Source organism: Mercurialis annua, linkage group LG6 (assembly GCF_937616625.2).
Source record: "Mercurialis annua linkage group LG6, ddMerAnnu1.2, whole genome shotgun sequence".
Taxonomy (NCBI): domain Eukaryota; kingdom Viridiplantae; phylum Streptophyta; class Magnoliopsida; order Malpighiales; family Euphorbiaceae; genus Mercurialis; species Mercurialis annua.
This window is the reverse complement of record NC_065575.1, coordinates 39,804,981-39,826,708: the sequence shown is the minus strand read 5'-3', so window position 1 is coordinate 39,826,708 and position 21,728 is coordinate 39,804,981. Positions and strand designations below refer to the sequence as shown.

At 30.8% G+C, this 21,728-nt stretch overlaps 3 protein-coding genes across 3 annotated transcripts; 1 reads left to right on the top strand and 2 right to left on the bottom strand.

Moving 5' to 3' along the window:
- The first annotated feature begins 6,524 nt into the window (after nucleotides 1-6,524).
- LOC126686986 (exopolygalacturonase-like) lies at nucleotides 6,525-8,903 on the top strand. The gene is made up of 5 exons (XM_050381318.2): nucleotides 6,525-7,008; nucleotides 7,211-7,510; nucleotides 7,599-7,888; nucleotides 8,016-8,232; nucleotides 8,427-8,903. The coding sequence occupies exons 1-5, from the start codon at nucleotides 6,607-6,609 to the stop codon at nucleotides 8,640-8,642; spliced, it is 1,425 nt and encodes a 474-aa protein (XP_050237275.1). The 5' UTR covers nucleotides 6,525-6,606; the 3' UTR covers nucleotides 8,643-8,903.
- A 3,225-nt stretch (nucleotides 8,904-12,128) lies between these two features.
- LOC126686981 (exopolygalacturonase-like) lies at nucleotides 12,129-15,778 on the bottom strand. The gene is made up of 5 exons (XM_050381313.2): nucleotides 14,748-15,778; nucleotides 13,944-14,261; nucleotides 13,455-13,744; nucleotides 13,142-13,361; nucleotides 12,129-12,631 (listed from the first exon to the last, which is right to left on the bottom strand). The coding sequence occupies exons 1-5, from the start codon at nucleotides 15,684-15,686 to the stop codon at nucleotides 12,404-12,406; spliced, it is 1,995 nt and encodes a 664-aa protein (XP_050237270.1). The 5' UTR covers nucleotides 15,687-15,778; the 3' UTR covers nucleotides 12,129-12,403.
- A 1,086-nt stretch (nucleotides 15,779-16,864) lies between these two features.
- Nucleotides 16,865-19,787, bottom strand: LOC126686984 (exopolygalacturonase-like). The gene is made up of 5 exons (XM_050381316.1): nucleotides 18,913-19,787; nucleotides 18,052-18,372; nucleotides 17,626-17,915; nucleotides 17,313-17,532; nucleotides 16,865-17,229 (listed from the first exon to the last, which is right to left on the bottom strand). The coding sequence occupies exons 1-5, from the start codon at nucleotides 19,399-19,401 to the stop codon at nucleotides 16,999-17,001; spliced, it is 1,551 nt and encodes a 516-aa protein (XP_050237273.1). The 5' UTR covers nucleotides 19,402-19,787; the 3' UTR covers nucleotides 16,865-16,998.
- Between the last annotated feature and the right edge of the window lie 1,941 nt (nucleotides 19,788-21,728).

Sequence of the window (21,728 nt, the reverse complement as noted above, 5' to 3'; positions counted from 1 at the left end):
TTACTGATTCTATTTGATTATATCTTTTTATCATTTTTAATAAATTGAATTTTTTTTTCAAATCTAAAAATAATATTAATTTCAATTATAAATTGATTTGTGTTGATAATTAAAATTTAAAAACGACTTTATAATCGAATAATTACTTAGGTAATTATCGTTCTCTTGAATTTTGGCTTGATATGCCAAATTGGATAAATTTCAATTTAACTTTTAAATTTAATTATTTTAGTTAAGTATTTGATTGTAACTTTGGTTACTTGAACTTTAAGCTATTGAGTTCCGTTTTAAATTTTGATTTTTAATTATCAAAGTTATTTTCATAATTATAAACTATGGTTTATAATTGGGATATAAGTATAATTATTTTATCAATGTTATATTTAATTATAAACTATGGTTTATAATTTGGATAATATATTATTTATTAAAGCTGTTTTAAAATTATAAACTTGGGTTTATACTTTGATAAAGCTTTTAGGTCGGGTTAGACTTTGGTCGCCCGACAAGTGGGAAGAAGCTTGGTAGTTTTGATAACTCGGCTGACTCACTAATATGGATTTTAACTTGGGTTATTATCTAATAAATATTTAAATAATATTTTCTGAAAAGGACTTTAAAGCGAGAACTCGATAAACTTGACTTGTTGTTAACTGTATAATTATTTGAGTATTGCGTTTACTCTGTTTGGCTTTACCTTGACTTGTTGTTTGTGCTAGTCCTATGTGGTGTCTAGTACTCCATAGAGTTAGGGTCTGTTTTTAATGATTATTTATATTTGTTTAGACTCGTCGACTGTTCGTGCTTTTGAGACGAACCGAGTTTATGCTGCTTGCCAGGAGTTTTCACGTGGATTAGCAAGCAGTGAGTTTATATCGCTATTTACCGCTTTATTAAGTAAATTGTATTTTGTATATATGTATATATTGTATAAACAGATTTCGAACTGTTTTCGGCATTATGGATCTGAATTGGAACGGGCTACTCGATGGGCATCATCGAGACTGTGTGCGCACCGGTATGATCATATATGGTATTTGAGGTAGGTTAGAGATACGTCTCACCTAGTGAGGGCGCCGGTGGAAGATACGTCTCCTGGGACTCACATGTTTTATTCGAGTGACAGTCGGGGATCGGTTATTGAGATACGTCTCACCGACACGACAATGGATTTAGTATATTGTGGTTTAGGGTTTCAATGCTTATCCATAATGATAAATTTCTTTACAAATGTTTTAAAAGTCTTTTAAAGGTTTTCACTTAATAAATGTAAATAGTTATATGAACTCATCTCAGTATATCTGACCCCGTTGTTTTCCCAATTTTTCCAGGGTTATGATTTTGAGCGAGTCAGCTGGTCTCCGATTCTTTATTTCCTCGGAGGTCTTATTTTTATTAAAGTTATTAAATTGATTTTATTCTTAGACCGCAGTAGTAATTAGAAGTCTTATTTGTCTAATACTTTTTATACAATTATTCAATTGATTTATATTTTATTTAGCATTCTTATATTAACTTGGGTTAATATGTATTTATGCCATGTTGGAGACTCGCAGTTGTTCGAGCACTTAATATATAAATATAATTATTATAAACTGCTAGAATTAGGCTGAAGTCTCGGTTGCCCCCGAGCATGGATTTCTTGTAGGTTTATGTACTTTTATGGTTATCCGCAAGGCTTACTACGGGTTTTGGTACAACCATACCCATACCCTAGCGCCTGTCACGATTCATGAAAATGGGCCGTGACACTCTCCCTCCCTCCCTCCCTCCCTCCCTCCCTCTTATAACAAATCATGTTTTCTCTCATTAGAATTCGGAAATTGATTATAACAATTTCGATTCGGTTTTGATTCATTTTTAGTAAATTTTCTTAGCTCGTAATGATTATAATAGTTATTTTAGCTCCAAATCTAAAAAAACAATTGCTGTAAAACTAATTTCTACAATTTTTATTTTCTCTTTTTTCTCTCTAAAAATGTCATCTTCTAACTCGTGATTTGAAATAAAGATAAATAAAATCAGTTTTGATATATATATATATATATATATATATATATATATATATATATATATGATGCTTGTTAAAAATCTACAAAAAAAGTTTTTTTTACGGAAAATAATACTTTGATAAGAAGAAAAATGATAATTTTTTCATACATTTATCATAATCTAATCTTTTTTTTGAAGAATCATAATCTAATCTTAATATTATTATAATAGTATCATACCTTATTATAAGATTTTCATAACTTTTTTCATAAAAATTTATATAATTCACTTTTATAATTGTTTGATTTACTAAATAAAAAGAAATTAATAACAAAAAAACGAGTTTATGGAGTATCTAATGTTTTTAGTACAAAAACTATGAAGAAAATCTATTAAATAATCTTATCATAATTTTTTTAGGTATTTACAAAACAAATCACAACGTTTCACTTTTGTAGCGATTTGATCCCAATATTAAAGACCATATTTTCTTACATTGCTCCTTTTTAAGAAAAATTCGGTATGACCTCTTTATTAAATTGGGTATAGCATGGGTATTGTCATCTTCTTTGGAGGATTTTTTTCATAAACTGATTTCTATTATTCAAAATGGTGGTTGCACTGACCTCTGGATTACGACTTGAATTATTTTTATTTGGGAGATTTAGAAGTGTCGAAACAAGAGAATTTTTCAGCAGAGGATTCAAATACGGAAGATGTGGTTTTTAGATGTTTTCATAGCGTAGTTTTGTTTTACAAATGTAAGCATCCTTCTTTTGTCTATTCGGATATAAATTTATATAAAACCCGGATATTTTTTTTCTTTTAATTTGTTTTACTCGGAGTCGTAGCCTTAAGTGGCATAAACTCATGAGGGTGGTGTTATTGCCGTTTCTGAAGGCTTTTAATACAAATTTAATTCATAAAGAAATAACTATTTTCCGGCAATTTTGTGCATACGTGACATCTATATTAGATACATATATTGATATATTAAATCCCAAAGGTTTAGAAAAATTCAATTAAAATCATAGTCTTTCGTGTTTTTGCACTTTGTAGCCTAAAAAAGAGTCAAAAGTGCCAAAAAACTAATTGAGTCTATAAATTGTAAAAATAAAAAAGGTTAGGATTTATTTCATAACGTTTTAAACGTTGGTATTCAATCTCTACAAAAATAAAACGTTGAGATTTATTTTGCTAATACCCCTAATTTTTTATGGTTTTTTTGCATAACTTTAACTCAATCTTATCATAACATTTTCAATAACAGTATCAATAAATATTGTCGTAATTGTTTTGTAAAGATTTATATAAGGGTTAATTACATATAAAATCACCACCTTTATACGAAATTGCAAAAATAACACGACCTTTAAAACGTGGCAATTCAGGGCACCACCTTTCATTTCTTTTCAAAAACAACATGGGCACATTTTTAGTGGCGTTTTTGCTGACGTGGCATGACACATGGCACTCCCATTGGGTGTCCAAGTCAGCAAAATTTTATCTAAAAACGTGCTCATGTTATTTTTGAAAAGAAATGAAAGGTGATGCTCTGAATTGACACGTTTTAAAGGTCGTGTTATTTTTGAAAATTCGTGTAAAGGTGGTGATTTTATATGTAATTAATCCTTCATATAATTCCCTTTCTAAATAGTTTCAGTTACTTAAGAAAAGATGTTAATAACAGAAAATGAGTTTCTATAGAATATCTGAATATTATTAGTACAAAAAATATAGAGAAATTATATTTAATAATTTTATCATAACTTTTTCATTGTTTTTGCATTACCTTAATATAGCCTTATTATAACATTTTAATAATATAATCGGTAATTTTATCATAATTTTTCATAACATTTTTTATGATGAGGAAAAAAAAACGCATATAAAATAATTATGTGCCATATTGTTTTCAAAACATTTTCATGACCTTTTTATAAGCGTTTTCATAATATTTTTACAATGTTTTCATACCATTTCCAGAGAAATATTTTCATAAAATATTTCATAACCTTTTCATATGATATTCATAACTTTTTTATGAAGATTTATATAATTCAATTTATTTATTGTTTCAGTGTGTTAAACAAAGAGATATTAATAATAGAAATTAGTTTTATGGAATATATGAATATCTTTAGTAGGCCTAATAGTAAAATAAGTTTAAATTTATATGGATCGTTGTAATTTTATCTAAATTTTTTAATTTTTATAATGATAGTCTAATTTTAATATTTCATTGTAATTTTAGCCAAAAAATTTCCGCTCAATTCAATTGTTCAATTTTTAGTTGAAAAGCCCTTTGAGAAAAGTGAATGAACACACGTCATATGACATAGCGTAAGGATGAACACATGGCGATGACCAAAAATAAGACGTTGACGGTGGATTAAGAAGCAAGCGAGTAAAGAATTTTGTCTCGCCAAAAAAGAAAATTTTTTCAAGAAGTAAAAGTAATTATATGGCAAATTTAAACAAGGGCATAAATAGTCAAGGCACTAGCACACTTGTGGGAGAGCTAACGATAAAAATTGGATACAATGTTCAGGGGCGAAATCAACCCTTTGGCTGAGGTAGGACCGTCAACGCAATTTATTTATTTTTTTATAAATTTACTACTTCAATTTTTTAAAAAAATATAATTATTTAATTTTAACTTTTATACAATTAGCTCCCTTAAATTTTATTTTATATAAATTAGCTAGCCATTTTATAGTAGAACTTTTAATTCCGTCCCGGACAATGTTCCAATATTGAGTTCATACTGGATCCATAAACAGCCAATTGTCAATAGACCGAGTAGCCTAAGATCCACCTATTCATGCAGGCTCTATCGATTCACCAAAAATAGAATACCGAGCCTCATGAGACTCACAGAGAAAACATTAATTACGAAGGACTGATATGAGTTGGACTAAAATCTTATCATATCCATATCTGAATACAAAGACGACACTTCGGTCAATTTGGAGGTTGTAGAATCACTTAGAAGACTCATTGAAGAATTTTAATTAAACTACAACGGCTATAAAGAAATTTCAGCCCAACTCAGATAAAAATAAAATCGATAAGGGAATCTTATTCTACTTGAATACTACTAACCTGACTACTATAAAAGAAGGATGGAGCATGCAAAACAATACATTAATATTACTACAACTATTTATACATTCTCTCGGAAAACACTGACTTAAGCATTAGAGTGTTCATCAGAGATCAAACATCTGATCACCGTTTTAACTTCTGTTTTTGCATGTTAAACCTGCCACAAATGCAGATTACATTAATAAGTATTAAAAACAAATAGTTTATTGAAATTTTATTAAAATAACAAATTTAAAATAAGTATCAAGATTAAAGCTAAAACATTTATTGAAAACTCATACAAATAATGGAATGATAATATCTCAAAAAAAATGAAATAATAATAAATATTTTGAAAAAGATCAAAACTAAAAAATACTTTGAATCAATAAGAAGACTTTATTGATCCTCTTCATTTTTATATGTACATAAATTGTCCTTATTCGCCAAATTAAGTGACTATATTGTCTAATTTGTTTTAGAGATACATCTGTTAAAATAATCAAAATTATAGATTTCTAAAATTACGTTATCAAATATTAATTTGAAGATGTCTGTTTCCTATAGCCTAAGCCTCTAGTGTATCTCATTGAGTGTGCCACTTCTTGTGCGAAAGTTATAGTTTCGGTTTTTTCCACTTCTTGCGGCTTTAATTTAATTTTCTATTCATCAAAAAAAAAAATTAATTTGAAGAAAAAGCAGTGGATCAATATGTATTGCATTTTAGGATAGGCTTAATGGCAAAAAAAACCCAAACCTTTATGACTTGTTGCAATTATATCCAAACCTTTTAATTTTTGTAATAATATCCAAATTGCATTATTTTGTTACAATAATATCCAAATTGTACTTTTTATGTGAATTTTTTTGAGTTTTTTGCCATTTTTTGGGACTTTTACTATATTATTATACATCAAGACCTAATTATAACCTAATATCTTAATTGAAAACAACAAGTTTAGCCATCAATTTGACTATTATTGCTACAAAAAATGCAATTTGGATATTATTAAAATAAAAAAATGCAATTTGGATATTATTGCAAAAATTAAAAGGTTTGGATATAATTGCAACAAGTCGTAAAAGTTTTTTTTTTTTTTTCCATTAGGCCTTTAGGATACTAATGCGGATGACTAGCTCATTCTATATATCAATAGCATGGGTGAAATTGGTAATTCCAATCCAAGTCGCATATTTGAAATTTTAATATCTCATATTCCCAATTTAGTAGCAATAGAATGGCATTAACCAGAAGTTTTACCATGTGGTGTTGGCTCCTATTTGTTGGTTACAAACCGAAAGCTCATTTATAGCAGGGGAAAAAATAGTCCTTAATTTGAGCAAAGACAATGACAAAAATAGTCTAATTAATTTTCTACCATCTATTTTATGCAGGCTAAGCATAGTCAATTTGAGGGTATAAATTAGCAAATATTTGTGATTAAAATAATAAGTCCATTTAGAATAAAATAATAATAATAAAAAAGTTCAGTTTCTGGATTCGTATTAATTGTCATTGTCACCACCATGGCCATTACCGGCAGCAGCAAGGCAATTTATACTATACTTAAATTAGTTTTGTTATGTTGTCTGGTCAGTGGTGTGGCATGTCGGAAGGACAGAATTCTCAGCGGAGGTAGTGATGGTGGTAAAGGTAGTGGTGGTAAAGGTGGTGGTGATGATGGAGGTAAGGGTAAAGGTGGTGGCGATGATGGAGGTAAGGGTAAAGGTAGTGGTGATGATGGAGGTAGTGGTAAAGCTGGTGGAGCTGCTGCTGCTGGACCTGCTGCCGGTGGAGCTGCTGCTGCTGGACCTGCTGCCGGTGGAGCTGCTGCCGTTGGTGCTGCTGCCGGTGGAGGTGGTGCTGGTGGAGTTTTCGATGTTACTACTTTTGGCGCCAAGGCCGACGATCACTCAGATAGTTCAGCTGTAAGTTTATGATTCCTAAACAAAGACTATACTATATATCTTTTTATGGTTTAAGAGGCATCAAAAACGTTTTAGAATTTGATTGTTAAATATATAAAATAAAGTGAATCTCATTAACGCTTCAAATTCAATGGACATTCATGTACGGATAATAAACGTTATGTTTGATTGATGTTGTTTAACATAATTTTATTGCATGTAGTCATTTATAAAAGCTTGGAGGGCCGCATGCGATTCAGGAGCTGCGGGCGCGAAGATGCTTATCCCAGCAGGGAAGTTCGTGACAGGGCCAGTGGTGTTTGAAGGACCATGCAAAGGAAAAGTGACTTTTGAGCTTCAAGGTTATGTAAAAGCCACAACTGATCTCAGCGAATACACTGCACCAAATTGGATCTCATTTGAAAACATAGACGGTCTAACTGTGATCGGTGGTGGCACATTCGACGGCCAAGGAGCCGCTTCTTGGAAATTCAATGCGGGTGGTGGTGGAAATCTTCCTGATGTAAGCATCGGAAATTATTTAAAATATTGAATAATGATCATGAGAAATTATTTAATTTTGACTGATTGTTAGAAATTGATTGTTGCAGTCACTGAAGTTTTTTAAAGTGGATAATTCTGATATATCCGGAATCACATCTCTCAATAGCAAATATTTTCACTATCATGTCGTATCCTGCAAAAGCATCAACTTCCACGACCTCAAAATTACTGCTCCTGGTGACAGCCCTAACACCGATGGCATGCATATAAGCAGTTCTAGCGGCGTCAAAGTTACCAACTCCGCTATTGGCACCGGTGATGATTGTGTCTCTATTGGACAAGGCGCCACTGATGTTAGCGTTAGCAAAGTCACCTGTGGCCCTGGACATGGCTTCAGGTAATCCGTCAAACCCTTTTTAATGAATGGTTTATAATCCTATGTTTAAACTTGCTTTGTATAATTGTTCTTTTGTTTGGATTTATTTGTTATATAATTTGATCCATATTTCTGTCGATTTTAACAGTGTTGGAAGTCTTGGAAAGGAAAAAAATGAGCTAGATGTGAGCGGTATTACCGTGAGCGACTGTACACTCACTGGCACTACAAATGGAGCTAGAATCAAAACATATGCTGGATCAGCGCCCAGCGCCGCTAGTAACATCATTTTTGATAATCTTGTCATGAATAATGTAGAAAACCCCATAATCATCGATCAATTTTATGGTTCCAACAGCAAGCAGGTAACAAAATTTACCAATTTCGGCATTAATTTCTCCATCAACGGGAATTTATTCAACCAATTCATGAAAAAATTGGCCCATGTCTCTAACCGTTTTGTAAAGTAAAATAGTTGATAACCGTAACAATATTAAACCCGTAAAAGTATAAACGTTCAATTTCAAATATGTGACTATACTTTTTTTTTTGCGTACAGCCATCGCAGGTGAAGCTGAGCGACATTCATTTCACGAACATTAAGGGGACTTCCGCAACACCGGAAGCAGTGACCTTAAAGTGCAGTTCAGCCGCTCCTTGTGCTCAAGTTGAACTTACTAACATTAATTTAACCCATGGAGGCGGTTCAGGGACAGCATCTTGTTCAAATGCAAAAGTTGTAGGAAAATCGAGTCCAGTAACTTGTTCTACTTAGCCATATTCATTCTTATTTTTCATTATAAATTCATTTTTTTTGTTGAGCTAATTGCTTCTGTCGCCATTTTCGGGTAATCACATCGGAGCTTTAGGGATTATTTAGAGCCTGAAGCTTCTGTAATTGGGTGACATAGCAATCAAAAAATTAATTCTCATCTATTGTATTATACTAATTTATATATATAATTGATTTGTATTTGCTTGCTGAGAAATTAAACAACAAATTTAAATCAGAATATTTCAATTTAGTTTCATTTTATTACTTGTGTAACACTGTGTTATTATTATTATTATTATTGTCATTATTAATTTTGATAAATAACACTGTCATTATTATAATAACAATATACTCCATATAAAGCATTTAATTCTAATAAAACTATCACAAATCAATATTAATATTTTATTGATTGATTAATTTTGTGCCATATAATTAATAAATGGTTCACCATATAATTAAGTTCGATTGATTATTTCTCCAAAAAGATATTAAGTGCACAGTTTTACCCTCCACTCATTAATAATTGAATTAATTACATATAAAATCATCATCTTTGCACGAAATTTCAAAAATAACGTAATCTTTAAAATGTATCAATTCAGCGCATTAACTTTTATTTCTTTTTAAAAGTAACATAGGCACATTTTAGATAAAATTTCGCTGATTTGGACACCCGATAGGAGTGTCATGTATCATGCCATGTCAGCTAAAACGCCACAAACAATTACGATGTTGTTTTTGAAAAGAAATAAAAGGTGATGTCTTGAATTGACACGATTTAAAACTCGTGTATTTTTTTGAGATTTCGTGTAAAGGTAATGATTTTATATGTAATTCACCCTACAAAATAAAATGATTTATTTTACATAATTAATTGAATGATTGAATAGCCTTTAGCTGAACTCTATTTATAGAGGTTTTTGAAGTTTGAGTTTTCTCTTAAATTATTATCCTTTTACAATTAGAATTAAGTGTTGAATGTGTAGAGAAATACTACTAATTCAATTTGTAATTGGGTCTTTGATGTTCTCAATTTTCTAGACGTAGAAGATTTTATCTTTTATGTTGTAAAACAACTACGAGTCGAATAGGATGGATCCCCGATGAATTTATCGCATTCTGTGTGCCTTTTTTATTTTCAGCACTGAAACCTGCCGAGCAAGCCATTCCTGCCGCCCGACAAGATGTGGTCTCCTTGGCAGGACCACTTTCCAGAAGACATTCTTACCGAGGTGCTCATTCTTACCGCCCAGTAGGATTTCTGTCCAACCACTAATTTCGAAAAGTCATAACTCTTTGCATACACCTCCCGATGACTTGGTTTTTGATTCACCGGAATTTTTGAGATGTCGAGTTTATTGCATATAAAAAAACATAAAATAATTATTTCAAAATATACAATCAATTGATAAGGGTCAAATCTGCAAGTAGGCTAATGTGAAGCGCAATTTGTCAATTTTCAAAATTTCATAGGTTGATCTAGACAACTACAAATGATGTAATTTTTGATGTTTTTGAAAGTTTAGGATGTCTATTACAATGAATAAGAAGAATTCTTTCTCATTTGAAATCTTGAAGAAGGACAAAACTATCAGTTCATGAACAAGGATCAATTTGATATTTTTTCTTTTGTTTCTTTACAAATTCCTTTAATTCTCGGTTCATGATTTTCTTGCATAAATCACCTACAAAACAACACTTTTTCAAGCATAATTTTTTTAAAATAATATATAATGCACACTTTATACTTAAAAGAGGTACTACACAAATTAAGCGTATCAGTCGTGTGTTCAATTTCTCCCACAAACGCCTTTCCCTTTCTGATTATCAAATATATATATATATATATATATATATATATATATATATATATATATATATATATAATTACGCATTTAACATTAAAAACATTAGTGGCTATTGTACTTTTAACTATTTTATGAATTTAATTTATTCAACTTTTTGATGTTAAATTTTAATCTCTTTACGTAATTTATAAATTAGTCTTATCGACATTTTATATATAAATAATTTAAAAATGAAAAAGTTAAAACATAAAAAATTTAAATCTACAATAATTTTAAACTATTAAAACAATATACTAATCCTTTTTTTTACTATATCAAAGTTTTTATATATTTATTAGTAATTTAATGTATGTTGGTCGAGCTTTCTATAAAAAAACAATGCGAGAACATATTCTCTTATCTAAGCTGTTTTCTTGTGCATTCACTCCTCCCATTGTAAAAATTAATATTATATGTAATGTTTTAGTTAAATACGTTATCATAATTTTTTTATTAATTTAATTTTTAAATACTAAATTAATTTAAATATTGGTCTCTCTCCGTCTCATTTAGGAAACGTCATTTGCTTTAATACGCAAATTAAGAGAATATTTATTATTTTTGTTTTTACATGTTTTTTCATTTTTTACCCTTGTTAATGATAGTGAAATTTTTCATAAAATCTCTTTAAAATGACTAAATAAAGCATAAAATAGAATATTTATTGGAAAAATATTTTAAAAATGGAAATAGAACTTTCTGAATGAGACATCTTAAAATAAAATTTGAAAATAGGAGTAACACGTAATTCCATTTGGTGATGCATTTGAAAAAATACTTTATATTTTTTAAAGGAAAGCATATAATTATCAACAACAAATTGAAAGTTATTTCCAGGAATTTCATTTTGGGAAGAATAGAAAGATGGAAATTTAATCTCTATGAAGAAAGTTTCTCAAAAAAAGTATCTCTATGAAGAAAGAAGAAAAAGTTTGATAAAAAGAAATATGACTGAGATTTTCTCAAGTTCAAAAATGAACTTGAGGGGGTTATGTTCACGATTTACACTGTTTATTACAAAATGAACGATGTAGATCAAAAAAGCACAATTTTAATCAAATTAATCTACATCGTTCATTTTATAATAAACGGTGTAGATCGTGAATATGACCCCCTCAAGTTCAAATGAACTTAAGAGAATTCCAATCCAAAGAAATATGAAACGAGAAAGAAGAAAATAGGATATTAAACTCTATAGATCACTAAACTTTTCTCAAATTACAGAAAGGTCACTAAAAAAAACTTTTGTTACAAAATGGTCATTAAACTGTACCTTTTATTACAAAGGGGTTCAGCCATCTAAAACGTTGCATTTTAAGCAAAAACACAACATTTTTGCTGACGTGGCATGCCAAAATTACAAAAAGGAACATAGTTGAGTGACCTTTTTGTAATAAGAGGTATTATCTAGTGACATTTTTGTAATTCACGAAAAGTTTAGTGTTGTTTGTGTAACAATATAAACATTTTTGTAATAAAAGGTATAGTTCAATGACCATTTTGTAACAAAAGTTTTTTTAGTGATCTTTCTGTAATTTGAGTGAAGTCGAATGATCTAGGGAGTTTAATATCCGAAGAAAATAAGATGAGAAAAGTGAGGATAGTACATTCTATAAAATATATTGGAGAGCAAAAATCAATGCATGCATGGAGCACAGAAATCTTTATTGTCTTGATAATTACACTAGTTTACAACTTACAAGGTTTATATACATAGGTTACAATGATCAAGCAAGAAATTTCTTGCATACAAATTAGAGAATATACAAGGAAAGTTTGACACTAATTTCTTCCTAAATTATGGCTGTATCATTAGGAGATACTGTCAGCAGAATTATATGGCTGGATTATAAGAATTGCTTCCTATTATGGCTTATCATAACTTATATGGAAGAAACACCAAAAAAATGACTATTGTTTACAAGCTGGTGGATTCTGTGTACCCTTAAATGAAACTTTTGCATTAGAACATGAAGAAACAGTTTTAGCATTTGATCCTGTAAAAGCCAAATCAATATCCACAAATTCAATTCCTTCGCATGGAACAGATGGACTACAATCTAAATTTACTGCAGGATTTGTAGTTGTAGTTCCCCTTATGTTCATGAAATGAACGTCCTTCACCTTTACTTGTGATCCCTATACAATGATTTTATATAATTAAGTTAAATTACTTTAAATTGTATTATATGATCATATTTATTTAGGGTTAAATACTTTTTTAGGTCAACAAACTACAATGTTTTTATTAAACGTTTACCGAATTATAAAAAAATATAAAATAGTTATCGAACTATAGTTTTTTTACAAAACGGTTACCGAACTACAAATCGTTACAAAACGGTTATTGGAGTATCATTTTTTAATAAATGGATTACCATCTTGATGATGTGGAAAAGAAAATTAGATAGATAACGTTTTTGTAAATAATGAAACAGTTTGATAACCGTTTTGTAAAAATAACAATAGTTCGGTAATCATTTTGTAACTTTTTATAGTTCGATAATTTTTTTATAATAATACTACTGTTCAATAACCATTTTATAACTTTTTATAATTCGATAACCATTTTATAAAATCATTATACTTTGATGACCTAAAAAATATTTAGCCCTATTTATTTAAATACATATGTTTATATTTATTTACCTTGGATGAGCCGCGAGAAGCGTATTTCTGATCAATAATAATTGGATTTTTGACCTGGTCCATGATAATATCTTCGTAGATGATGCTCGTAGCACTACCGGGCGGTGAACCGGCGAATGTTTTAATTCTTGCACCGTTCGTCGTTTTAGATAATGTACAGTTTCTCACGGTAATACCATTTACGGGGGCTTCATTCTGTCTTCTGCCTAGACTACCAACGCTGTTGCACATAATTGACAAAAGCATAAATTAAATTTAGTTATGAATTCAAATTCAGAAATTAAAATAATTTTTTTTTTGCAGATTCTGATACCTGATTCCATGTCCTGGGCCACACATGATACCGGTAATGGTAGCTTCGGTGACGCCTTGTCCAATAGAAATGCAGTCGTCACCTGTTGCAATTGTACTGCTGGATATATTTACAGTACTTGTGTCGCTGATATGCAAACCGTCGGTGTTAGGGCTTAAATCCGGAGCAGTAATTTCGAGATTGTAGGCCGTAATGCCACTGCAATCCGTGACGTGAAAATGGAAATATTTACTGTCAATGGAACTGATGTCGTGAATGATTGCATTCTTCACCTGAATTAATTTGATCGACTGCAAATTATGGCGTAAAATTTCTAGATATCAGAACCCTCTTCAATTTTCAGGGACAAATCAAAGTATACTACAAAAAAATCAATTTGATGAATTTTGTGTTTAATTTGTGACCAAAATCCGCCTTTCGAGCCTTTCTGTCTGTCGCAAATCTGCCAAATATTCGTCACAAATCTAGAAATTAAATTAAGATTCTTACGGTTGGAAGCCTGGCGCAGTTTTTGTTTGACTTGCAATCATTGTACTTCCAAACAGAAGCGCCTTGTCCGTGAAAAATTCCGCCGCCGGTAAGAACTAGACCGTCGATACGTTCAAATAAAATCCAGGCATCTTCAGAATACTGACTCAAGTCAGATGTCGCCTGCACAGTGCCTTGAACTCTAACAACTATAGGCTGTGAGCTTTTGCATGGGCCTTGAAATACAACAGGTCCTGTCAAAAACGCTCCTTTTGGAACAAGAAATACCGGGGCCGTACTGACGCCTTTGCATGCCGCTTGCCATGTCTTCATGAATTCCTATAGATACATGCAAGTAAATTATTATTATAAATCATGCAAGTAAACTATTATTATTAAAATCATATCAAAATTTCAATTATGTTACAGGTTGGAGGAAGGGAGCGATGAGGTGGGCGTCTTATCTTTCAAAAATCGCTTCATGGGTAAACATTCTGACTCACCGTGATTAAAAATAGGGTTAGGTGTAAAATAATTTAGCATGTTTAACAATTTTAAACGGACTTTCGACTGTAGCAATTAAACACACGAACTAAAACACTGAACAATGTTGACAAAAAAGATGATATATGAATTTCGGTATATATATTATTTCAGTTTTCAAATCAAAATTTTTTATCAAAACATTATTTGATATTCTGAATAGTCAAAAGAAAAAAAAAGATAGTTGGTGATTTAGTTTGACAAGATTGAAAGCTCAACAAATATATTATTTTGTAATTATTCTTCATATTGTTTTTCTTTTTCCGTTTACATGCAACTCACCATTGTGTTATCTTTCTTGCCATCCCCTTTAGCACCATAACTTGTAACATCAAAAATTCCACCACCACCGCCACCTCCAACACCATTTATCTCTACGGGGCTATCACCACCCTCCGCATTAGGCGTTACGGGGCTATCACCACCATCCGCATTAACCGTTGCAGGGCTATCGCCACCATTAGGATTTATAGGGTTATCGCCACCATCAACATTAACCGTTGTAGGGCTATCGCCGCCATTAGCATTAGCCGCTGCAGGGCTATCGCCATCATTAGGATTTACAGGGCTATCGCCGCCATCAGCATTAACCGTTGCAGGGCTATCGCCGCCATTAGCATTAACCGTTGCAGGGCTATCGCCACCATCAACATTTATGGGGCTATCACCACCATCCGCATTAGGTGTTACAGGGCCATCACCACCATCCGCATTAGGTGTTACGGGGCCATCACCACCATCCGCATTAGGTGTTACGGGGCCATCACCACCATCAGCATTTGGCGTTACGGGGTCATCACCACCGGATGCATTAGGCGTTACGGGGTCATCACCACCCTCCGCATTAGCCGTTGCAGGGCTACCACCACCATCAGGATTTACGGGGCTATTGCCACCATCAGCATTAACCGTTGCAGGGGTAGCGCCACCATCAGCATTTACGGGGCTCTCGCCACCGTCCGCATTTACGGGGCTCTCGACGCCATCGGCATTTACAGGGCTATCACCACCAACATTATTTACGGGGCTATCGCCACCATTAGCACTTACGGGGGTATCACCACCATTAGCATTTACGGGGCTATCACCACCGTTGTCATTTCCTGTTTCGAGGCTACCACCGTCATTATCACTACCAAGGCGCCGGGGTAAACCTTCAACAGCACAAAGTAAGGCAATGGCTAACAAGACAAACACGACAAAACTTCTTGAAATTTCCATGGTGATCACCTCTATTTTTTACAAACTTTTAAATTTAATTGGTTGGTTAATTATCACGATCATACAAGTTCAATTGACAATTTCTCCTAAAAGATATGAAGTGGAGATTGTTGCACTCCACTCATTATTAATTACACTCTATTTTTATCTTCTTAATTTATTAATGACTTTATTATCCTAAAAAAAGTTATTTATATTTTTCTATAATTATCCCTTTTTATTTTTTAACTCTTTATATTATATAATTCTAATATATTCATAACATTAATTATCCATTTATTTTGAAACGCTATTAAAAAAACTTAAAATTTAATACTCCTTCCGTCCCATAAAAATATAAAATGTAGCTACTTTTTTTATCTTATAAAGATAGAAAAAATAGTAGTTAAATGTGAAATTATTAAAATACCCTTAGAATTTATTATATCAATTTAATTGATTTATGGTTTCAATGTATGACTTTAAACATATTAAATTCCATTGGATAATATTTGTAGTGGCTTTGATTTTTGTAAACCATTAAAAAAATAGAAACATAATTTAGAAATTTTAACACAATCTATAACTAACTTCTTAAGTTTTGTGAAAATGCAACTTTTTCTATATTTATGGACGAGATAGTACAATTGTTTTACAAAATATCCATTTTTTAGACTATACAACATCATATAATATCTTATCACTTTTTATATATGTATAAACAATTATAAATGAATTATAAATTCACAAATAATTCCAAAATATAAAATTAAAATGAATAATAATAATGTTTTAAATAGCTAAAAAAATAATTTTAAATCTTTTAAATCCGATTTTCCATATAATCTAGATGCATATTTTGTTTTAAAATTTCTAGCAGCAAAAAATAATAATACATACTAAGGAGTTGTCGGCAAATAAAATGTACTTTAAAATTAGAGTATTAATCATGTAAGATAATGTGAAATACTATTCTTAACCAAAATAATAAAGTTATTTGTAATTAGAAGTGGAATGCCCCTTATAAACAGTTGAGGGCAAGAATAGATATTGTATATTCTCCCAAAAATTATATAACATAAACAATAGATATAAATTTCTTTATATATCATATTTCGAATACACTCGAAAAGCAACACAATTCTATTAAAAATTACATAAAAACAAAAAAAACTCAATCGGCTTTTTTTAATACAATATTGTAAAAATCAAATCTTACTATTTTTTTATTGATTTATGTTTGCTATAAAATTGAATACAACTCATAAGTTAAGTTTTACATGTATGGAAGAAACATATTTTTTTTTTTGATGAATAGAAACACATAAAATTACTATTGTTTACAAGCTGGTGGATTCTGCTTACCCTTAAAAGAAACTTTTGCATTTGAACATGAAGAAGAAATAGTTTTAGCATTTGATCCAGTTAAAGCCAAATCAATATCCGCAAATTCAATTCCTTCGCACGGAACAGATGGACTGCAATCTAAATTTACTGCAAGATTTGTAGTTGTAGTTCCTCTTATGTTCTTGAAATGAATATCCTTCACCTTTACTTGTGATCCCTATACAAGATTATATATAAATTAAATTACATTTAATGTATTATATGATTATATTTATTTGATTACATTTGTTTATGTTTTACCTTGGATGATCCCTTAGAACCGTACTTCTGATCAATTAAAATTGGATTTTGAACCTGGTCCATAATAATGTCTTCGTAGGTGATGCTCAAAGCATTACCGGGCGGTGAACCGGCGAATGTTTTGATTCTTGCACCGTTCGTCGTTTTAGATAGTGTACAGTTTCTCACGGTAATACCATTTACGTCAGCTTCATTCTGTCTTCTGCCTAGACTACCAACGCTGTGCACATAATTGGCAAAAACAAAAATTAAATTTAGTTATAAATTTCAAATTCAGAAATTAAATAAAATGTTTTTTTGCAGATTTTGATACCTAATTCCATGTCCGGGGCCACACATAATACCGGTAATGGTAGCCTTGGAGACGCCTTGTCCAATAGAAATACAGTCGTCGCCTGTTGCAATTGTACTGCTGGATATATTTACAGTACTTGTGTCGCTAATATGCATACCGTCGGTGTTAGGGCTGTCTCCCGGGGCAGTAATTTTGAGATTGTACGCCGTAATGGCACTGCAATCCGTGACGTGAAAATGGAAGTATTTACTGTCGATGGAACTGATGTCGTGAATGATTGCGTTCTTCACCTGAATTAACTTGATGGACTGCAAATTATGGCGCAAAATTTCAAGAAATCAGAAACCTTCTGGCCCAAATTCAAGTACTTTACAAAAAAACTGTTAATTTATGGTAAATTTGTGACAGATTTGTGACGAAATCCCGTTAAATTAAGATTCTTACAGTTGGAAGCCTGGTGCAGTCTTTGTTCGTTTTGCAATCATTGTACTTCCAAGCCGAAGCGCCTTGTCCATGGAAAATTCCGCCGCCGGTAATCACTAGACCGTCGATACGTTCAAATAAAATCCAGGAATCTTCAGAATATTGGCTCATGTCAGATGTGGCCATGACAGTGCCTTGAACCTCAACAACTATAGGCTGTGAGCTTTTGCATGGGCCTTGAAATACAACGGGTCCTGTCAAAAATGTTCCTTTTGGAACAAGAAACTTTGCCGGGGCCGTACTGACACCTTTGCATGCCGCTTGCCAAGTCTTCATGAATTCCTATATATACATGCAATTACAATTACATTATCGTTATTAGTTATAAATATATCAAAATTGTAGTTATGTTACAGGGGCGGAGAAAGAGAGTGATGGGGTGTTGGTATGTAGCCAGCCCCCATCCGCCGGTTAAAGGCTTTATAGCCAGCCTCCCTCTTATAATATGTATTGCTATTTGGTCTCCTAATACCATAATTCTGACTCTGTTACCAGTGTTGCCTCGTGAGAAAGCATTGTGACTGGACGTGATTATATATAGGGTTAAATTTAAATAAATTGTGGTTTTAGTGTATTTAACAATTTTAGAACAACTTTCAACTTTAGCAATTAAAAATACAAACTATCAAATTTTTGATATTTCGAATATCAAACAATTTTTTTATAAGAAAATAGGACATGCACACCATAATATATGTATTGTTCTAAATAATAAAAAAATTATTAATTTGTGTGGTAATTTGACAAAATTAAAAATTTATGTTAAAATTATAAAATATATTAAATTTATGATTTATTTTGTAATTAACCCTTATAACTCACCATTGTGTTATCTTTCTTGCCATCTCCTTTAGCACCATAGCTTGTAACATCAAAAATTCCACCACCACCACCACCTCCTCCTCCACCATTTGTCTTTACGGGGCTATCACCGCCATCATCGTTTTCCGGTTTGAGGCTACCACTATCAGCATTTACCGATACGGGGCTATCACCGCCATCAGCATTTTCCATTTCGGGGCTACCATCATCAGCATTTACCGCAACGGGGCTATCACCACCATCATCAACATTTGCCGTTTTGAGGCTACCGCCATCGTCATTTACCGTTACGGGGCTATCAACACCATCATTATTGTCCGTTTCAAGGCTACCACCATCATCAATTGCCGGTACGAGGTTACCACTTTCATCATTTTCCGGACCACCATAATCATCACTATGGAGGCGCCGGGGTAAACCTTCCACAGCACAACAAAGTAAAGCAATGGCTAACAAGACAAACACGAAAAAACTTCTTGAAACTGCCATGGTGATCACCTCTATTTTTTACAAAGCCTTAGATTTTGTAAATATATAGAAGAGATGATGAATTAAAATTAAAGTAGCAAGAGGCAATTTATATACAAGTAGTATGAAGAATTAGTTTTTAGCCAAAAACATAAATGTGAGATCTGTGGTTAATCTTGGTTAGTTTAATTTATTGATTAATCATAATTTAGTGGTAATTACTTAAATTGGAAGAGCATTACTGTTTTTGCTACTTAACAGCCTTTCTTTAAACCGTAACGTTCTATTGGCCACTTCACTTAAACTGATCATAACAAATTTAAAACCAAATTATCCTCGTTCAGGCTAAGTACTAGCTACCAGTTGTGTCTATGTATTATTATCAGCAATGTATCATTTTCCGTCAGTTAGTTATATATATGTTAGCGTTTTATGCATAAAAAAATAATTTAAAAATTCCTTTAGTAATTAATTAACTACATGAAAGAATAGAAACCATTGATAAATGGAAATTCTATCCATTGCATGGTAATGATATTAACTATAGTTTAGTTTATTATTAGTTAATATATAATTACAGAAAGAAAAAAATTAAATCTGGCATGCCAAAATAATTAGAGAGCGCATGTAGCATTGTGATGTGCTAAATAAATTTGAACAAAATATAAATATACCCCTAAATTTTATTTTGAGGAATGAGTAAGCTCCTTTAAAAAAAATTACCTTGAATTATTTTTAAATGACTTAGTAACGTAGATATGATCTTTTTTATATACTAGTGTCGCTTCACGTATTTCACACATGACTCGTAGTATGACTCGTCAAATATTATATTTATATTTAACTAATAATTATTTCTATAATTAAAAATTCTATTTACGTATAAAATATCAAACAGTTCGGAATATCAAATAATAATTAAATTAGTAATTTATTAAAAAGTAGTTTATTTTAATTAGTATTATAAACAATTATCTTGACATAGTATTATAAGTAGTTTATTTTTATTAGTACTATAACTCTAATAATTATTTACATAGTTTTCTAATTAATTATGATATTTTATAAAGTAAAAATGACATTAACATAAATGTACTTGTACCCCCTCTTTCCGGGCTTTTATATATAGTACTAGCGTGGCCGCGTACTATGCACATGAGCGACATTTACATGACTCGTTATATATTTAATAATAAATAAAAAAATTTAAGATAAAATAATAAATAACAATTGAATGCTAATTAATGGAAATATCTAATTAAAGAGAAATTCTTAGGTAGACTCAGTCCACCACGTCATCCGTGGACTAAACCTATCACGTTATGACACGTCATTAAAATAATGGCACTATCGTAATTTACTATTCAAAAGTGTAAATAAATAATAAACAAAATTACGATAGTGCCATTATTTTAATGACGTGTCATAATATGATAGGTTAGTCTACGGATGACGTGATAGACTGAGTCTACCTAAGAATTTCTCCTAATTAAAAGTGAACTGCTAATTGAATATAATAGTTTATATAATTAATTAATATGTTAGACTCCTAATTAACATAAACTGGTACTTTATAATGTCCTCGAATTTTTTTATTTAATTAGTGTCGCATTTACGTGCTATGCACGTGGCTCGTAACGTAACTCCGCAATGAACATATTAGTAAATTTATTATAATTATATTATTTTTTTTATTTATAATTAATATTAAATTAGTTAAGAATTTTTGTAAAAGTAAATATAATATATTCGGTTATTAAACTTTTTTTCATACTGAATTTATTCTTCTTTTGCTTTTATAATAACCATAATTAAATAATTAACTTAATTTTATTAATAATATCTTTAACAATAATAAGATAAAAATTTAAATAATAATATATTAACCAAATACAGTATTTTAATTTTTTAGTTCAATCAAACTAAAAAATAGGTATTCCTACTAATTTGGAGACAATTTAGTTATTTTTTACATACTAAAAACTAAATTGGAGATAATTTAACTACCTATTCTAATTAGGACTTTAATTATAATAGTGATTAATTAAATAACTAATTAGTTAATAACTATAAAACATTTATTTAGTAGTAAACTGAAAAGGATTATTCAGTAAATTTGTTTGTCCCCCCTCCATCCGTGCTTTTATATATAGTATAGATATAGATGATTTTAGTAAAAAGGCAATTTTAATAATATATAAAATATAAAATATCACTTTTTATATTTAAATTACTCCTATTGTAGCAAACACTTCTATTGGAACTAAATCCTGATTTAATTATTATTAAACTCCTATATTTAGTATGTTGAACTCATTTAGTAATTTTGAATTTTTATTTGAATTGAA

Bases quoted from the DNA above. Each gene is read 5' to 3' on its own strand.
- LOC126686981 (XM_050381313.2), bottom strand. From the start codon at position 15,686: ATGGAAATTTCAAGAAGTTTTGTCGTGTTTGTCTTGTTAGCCATTGCC. The intron at 14,262-14,747 runs GTGAGTTGCATG...ATGTATCTATAG, and splicing joins GCAAGAAAGATAACACAATG to GAATTCATGAAGACATGGCA. The intron at 13,362-13,454 runs GTATCAGAATCT...TATGTGCAACAG, and splicing joins GGCCCAGGACATGGAATCAG to CGTTGGTAGTCTAGGCAGAA.
- LOC126686986 (XM_050381318.2), top strand. From the start codon at position 6,607: ATGGCCATTACCGGCAGCAGCAAGGCAATTTATACTATACTTAAATTA. The intron at 7,009-7,210 runs GTAAGTTTATGA...TATTGCATGTAG, and splicing joins ATCACTCAGATAGTTCAGCT to TCATTTATAAAAGCTTGGAG. The intron at 7,889-8,015 runs GTAATCCGTCAA...CGATTTTAACAG, and splicing joins GGCCCTGGACATGGCTTCAG to TGTTGGAAGTCTTGGAAAGG.
- LOC126686984 (XM_050381316.1), bottom strand. From the start codon at position 19,401: ATGGCAGTTTCAAGAAGTTTTTTCGTGTTTGTCTTGTTAGCCATTGCT. The intron at 18,373-18,912 runs GTGAGTTATAAG...ATGTATATATAG, and splicing joins GCAAGAAAGATAACACAATG to GAATTCATGAAGACTTGGCA. The intron at 17,533-17,625 runs GTATCAAAATCT...TTATGTGCACAG, and splicing joins GGCCCCGGACATGGAATTAG to CGTTGGTAGTCTAGGCAGAA.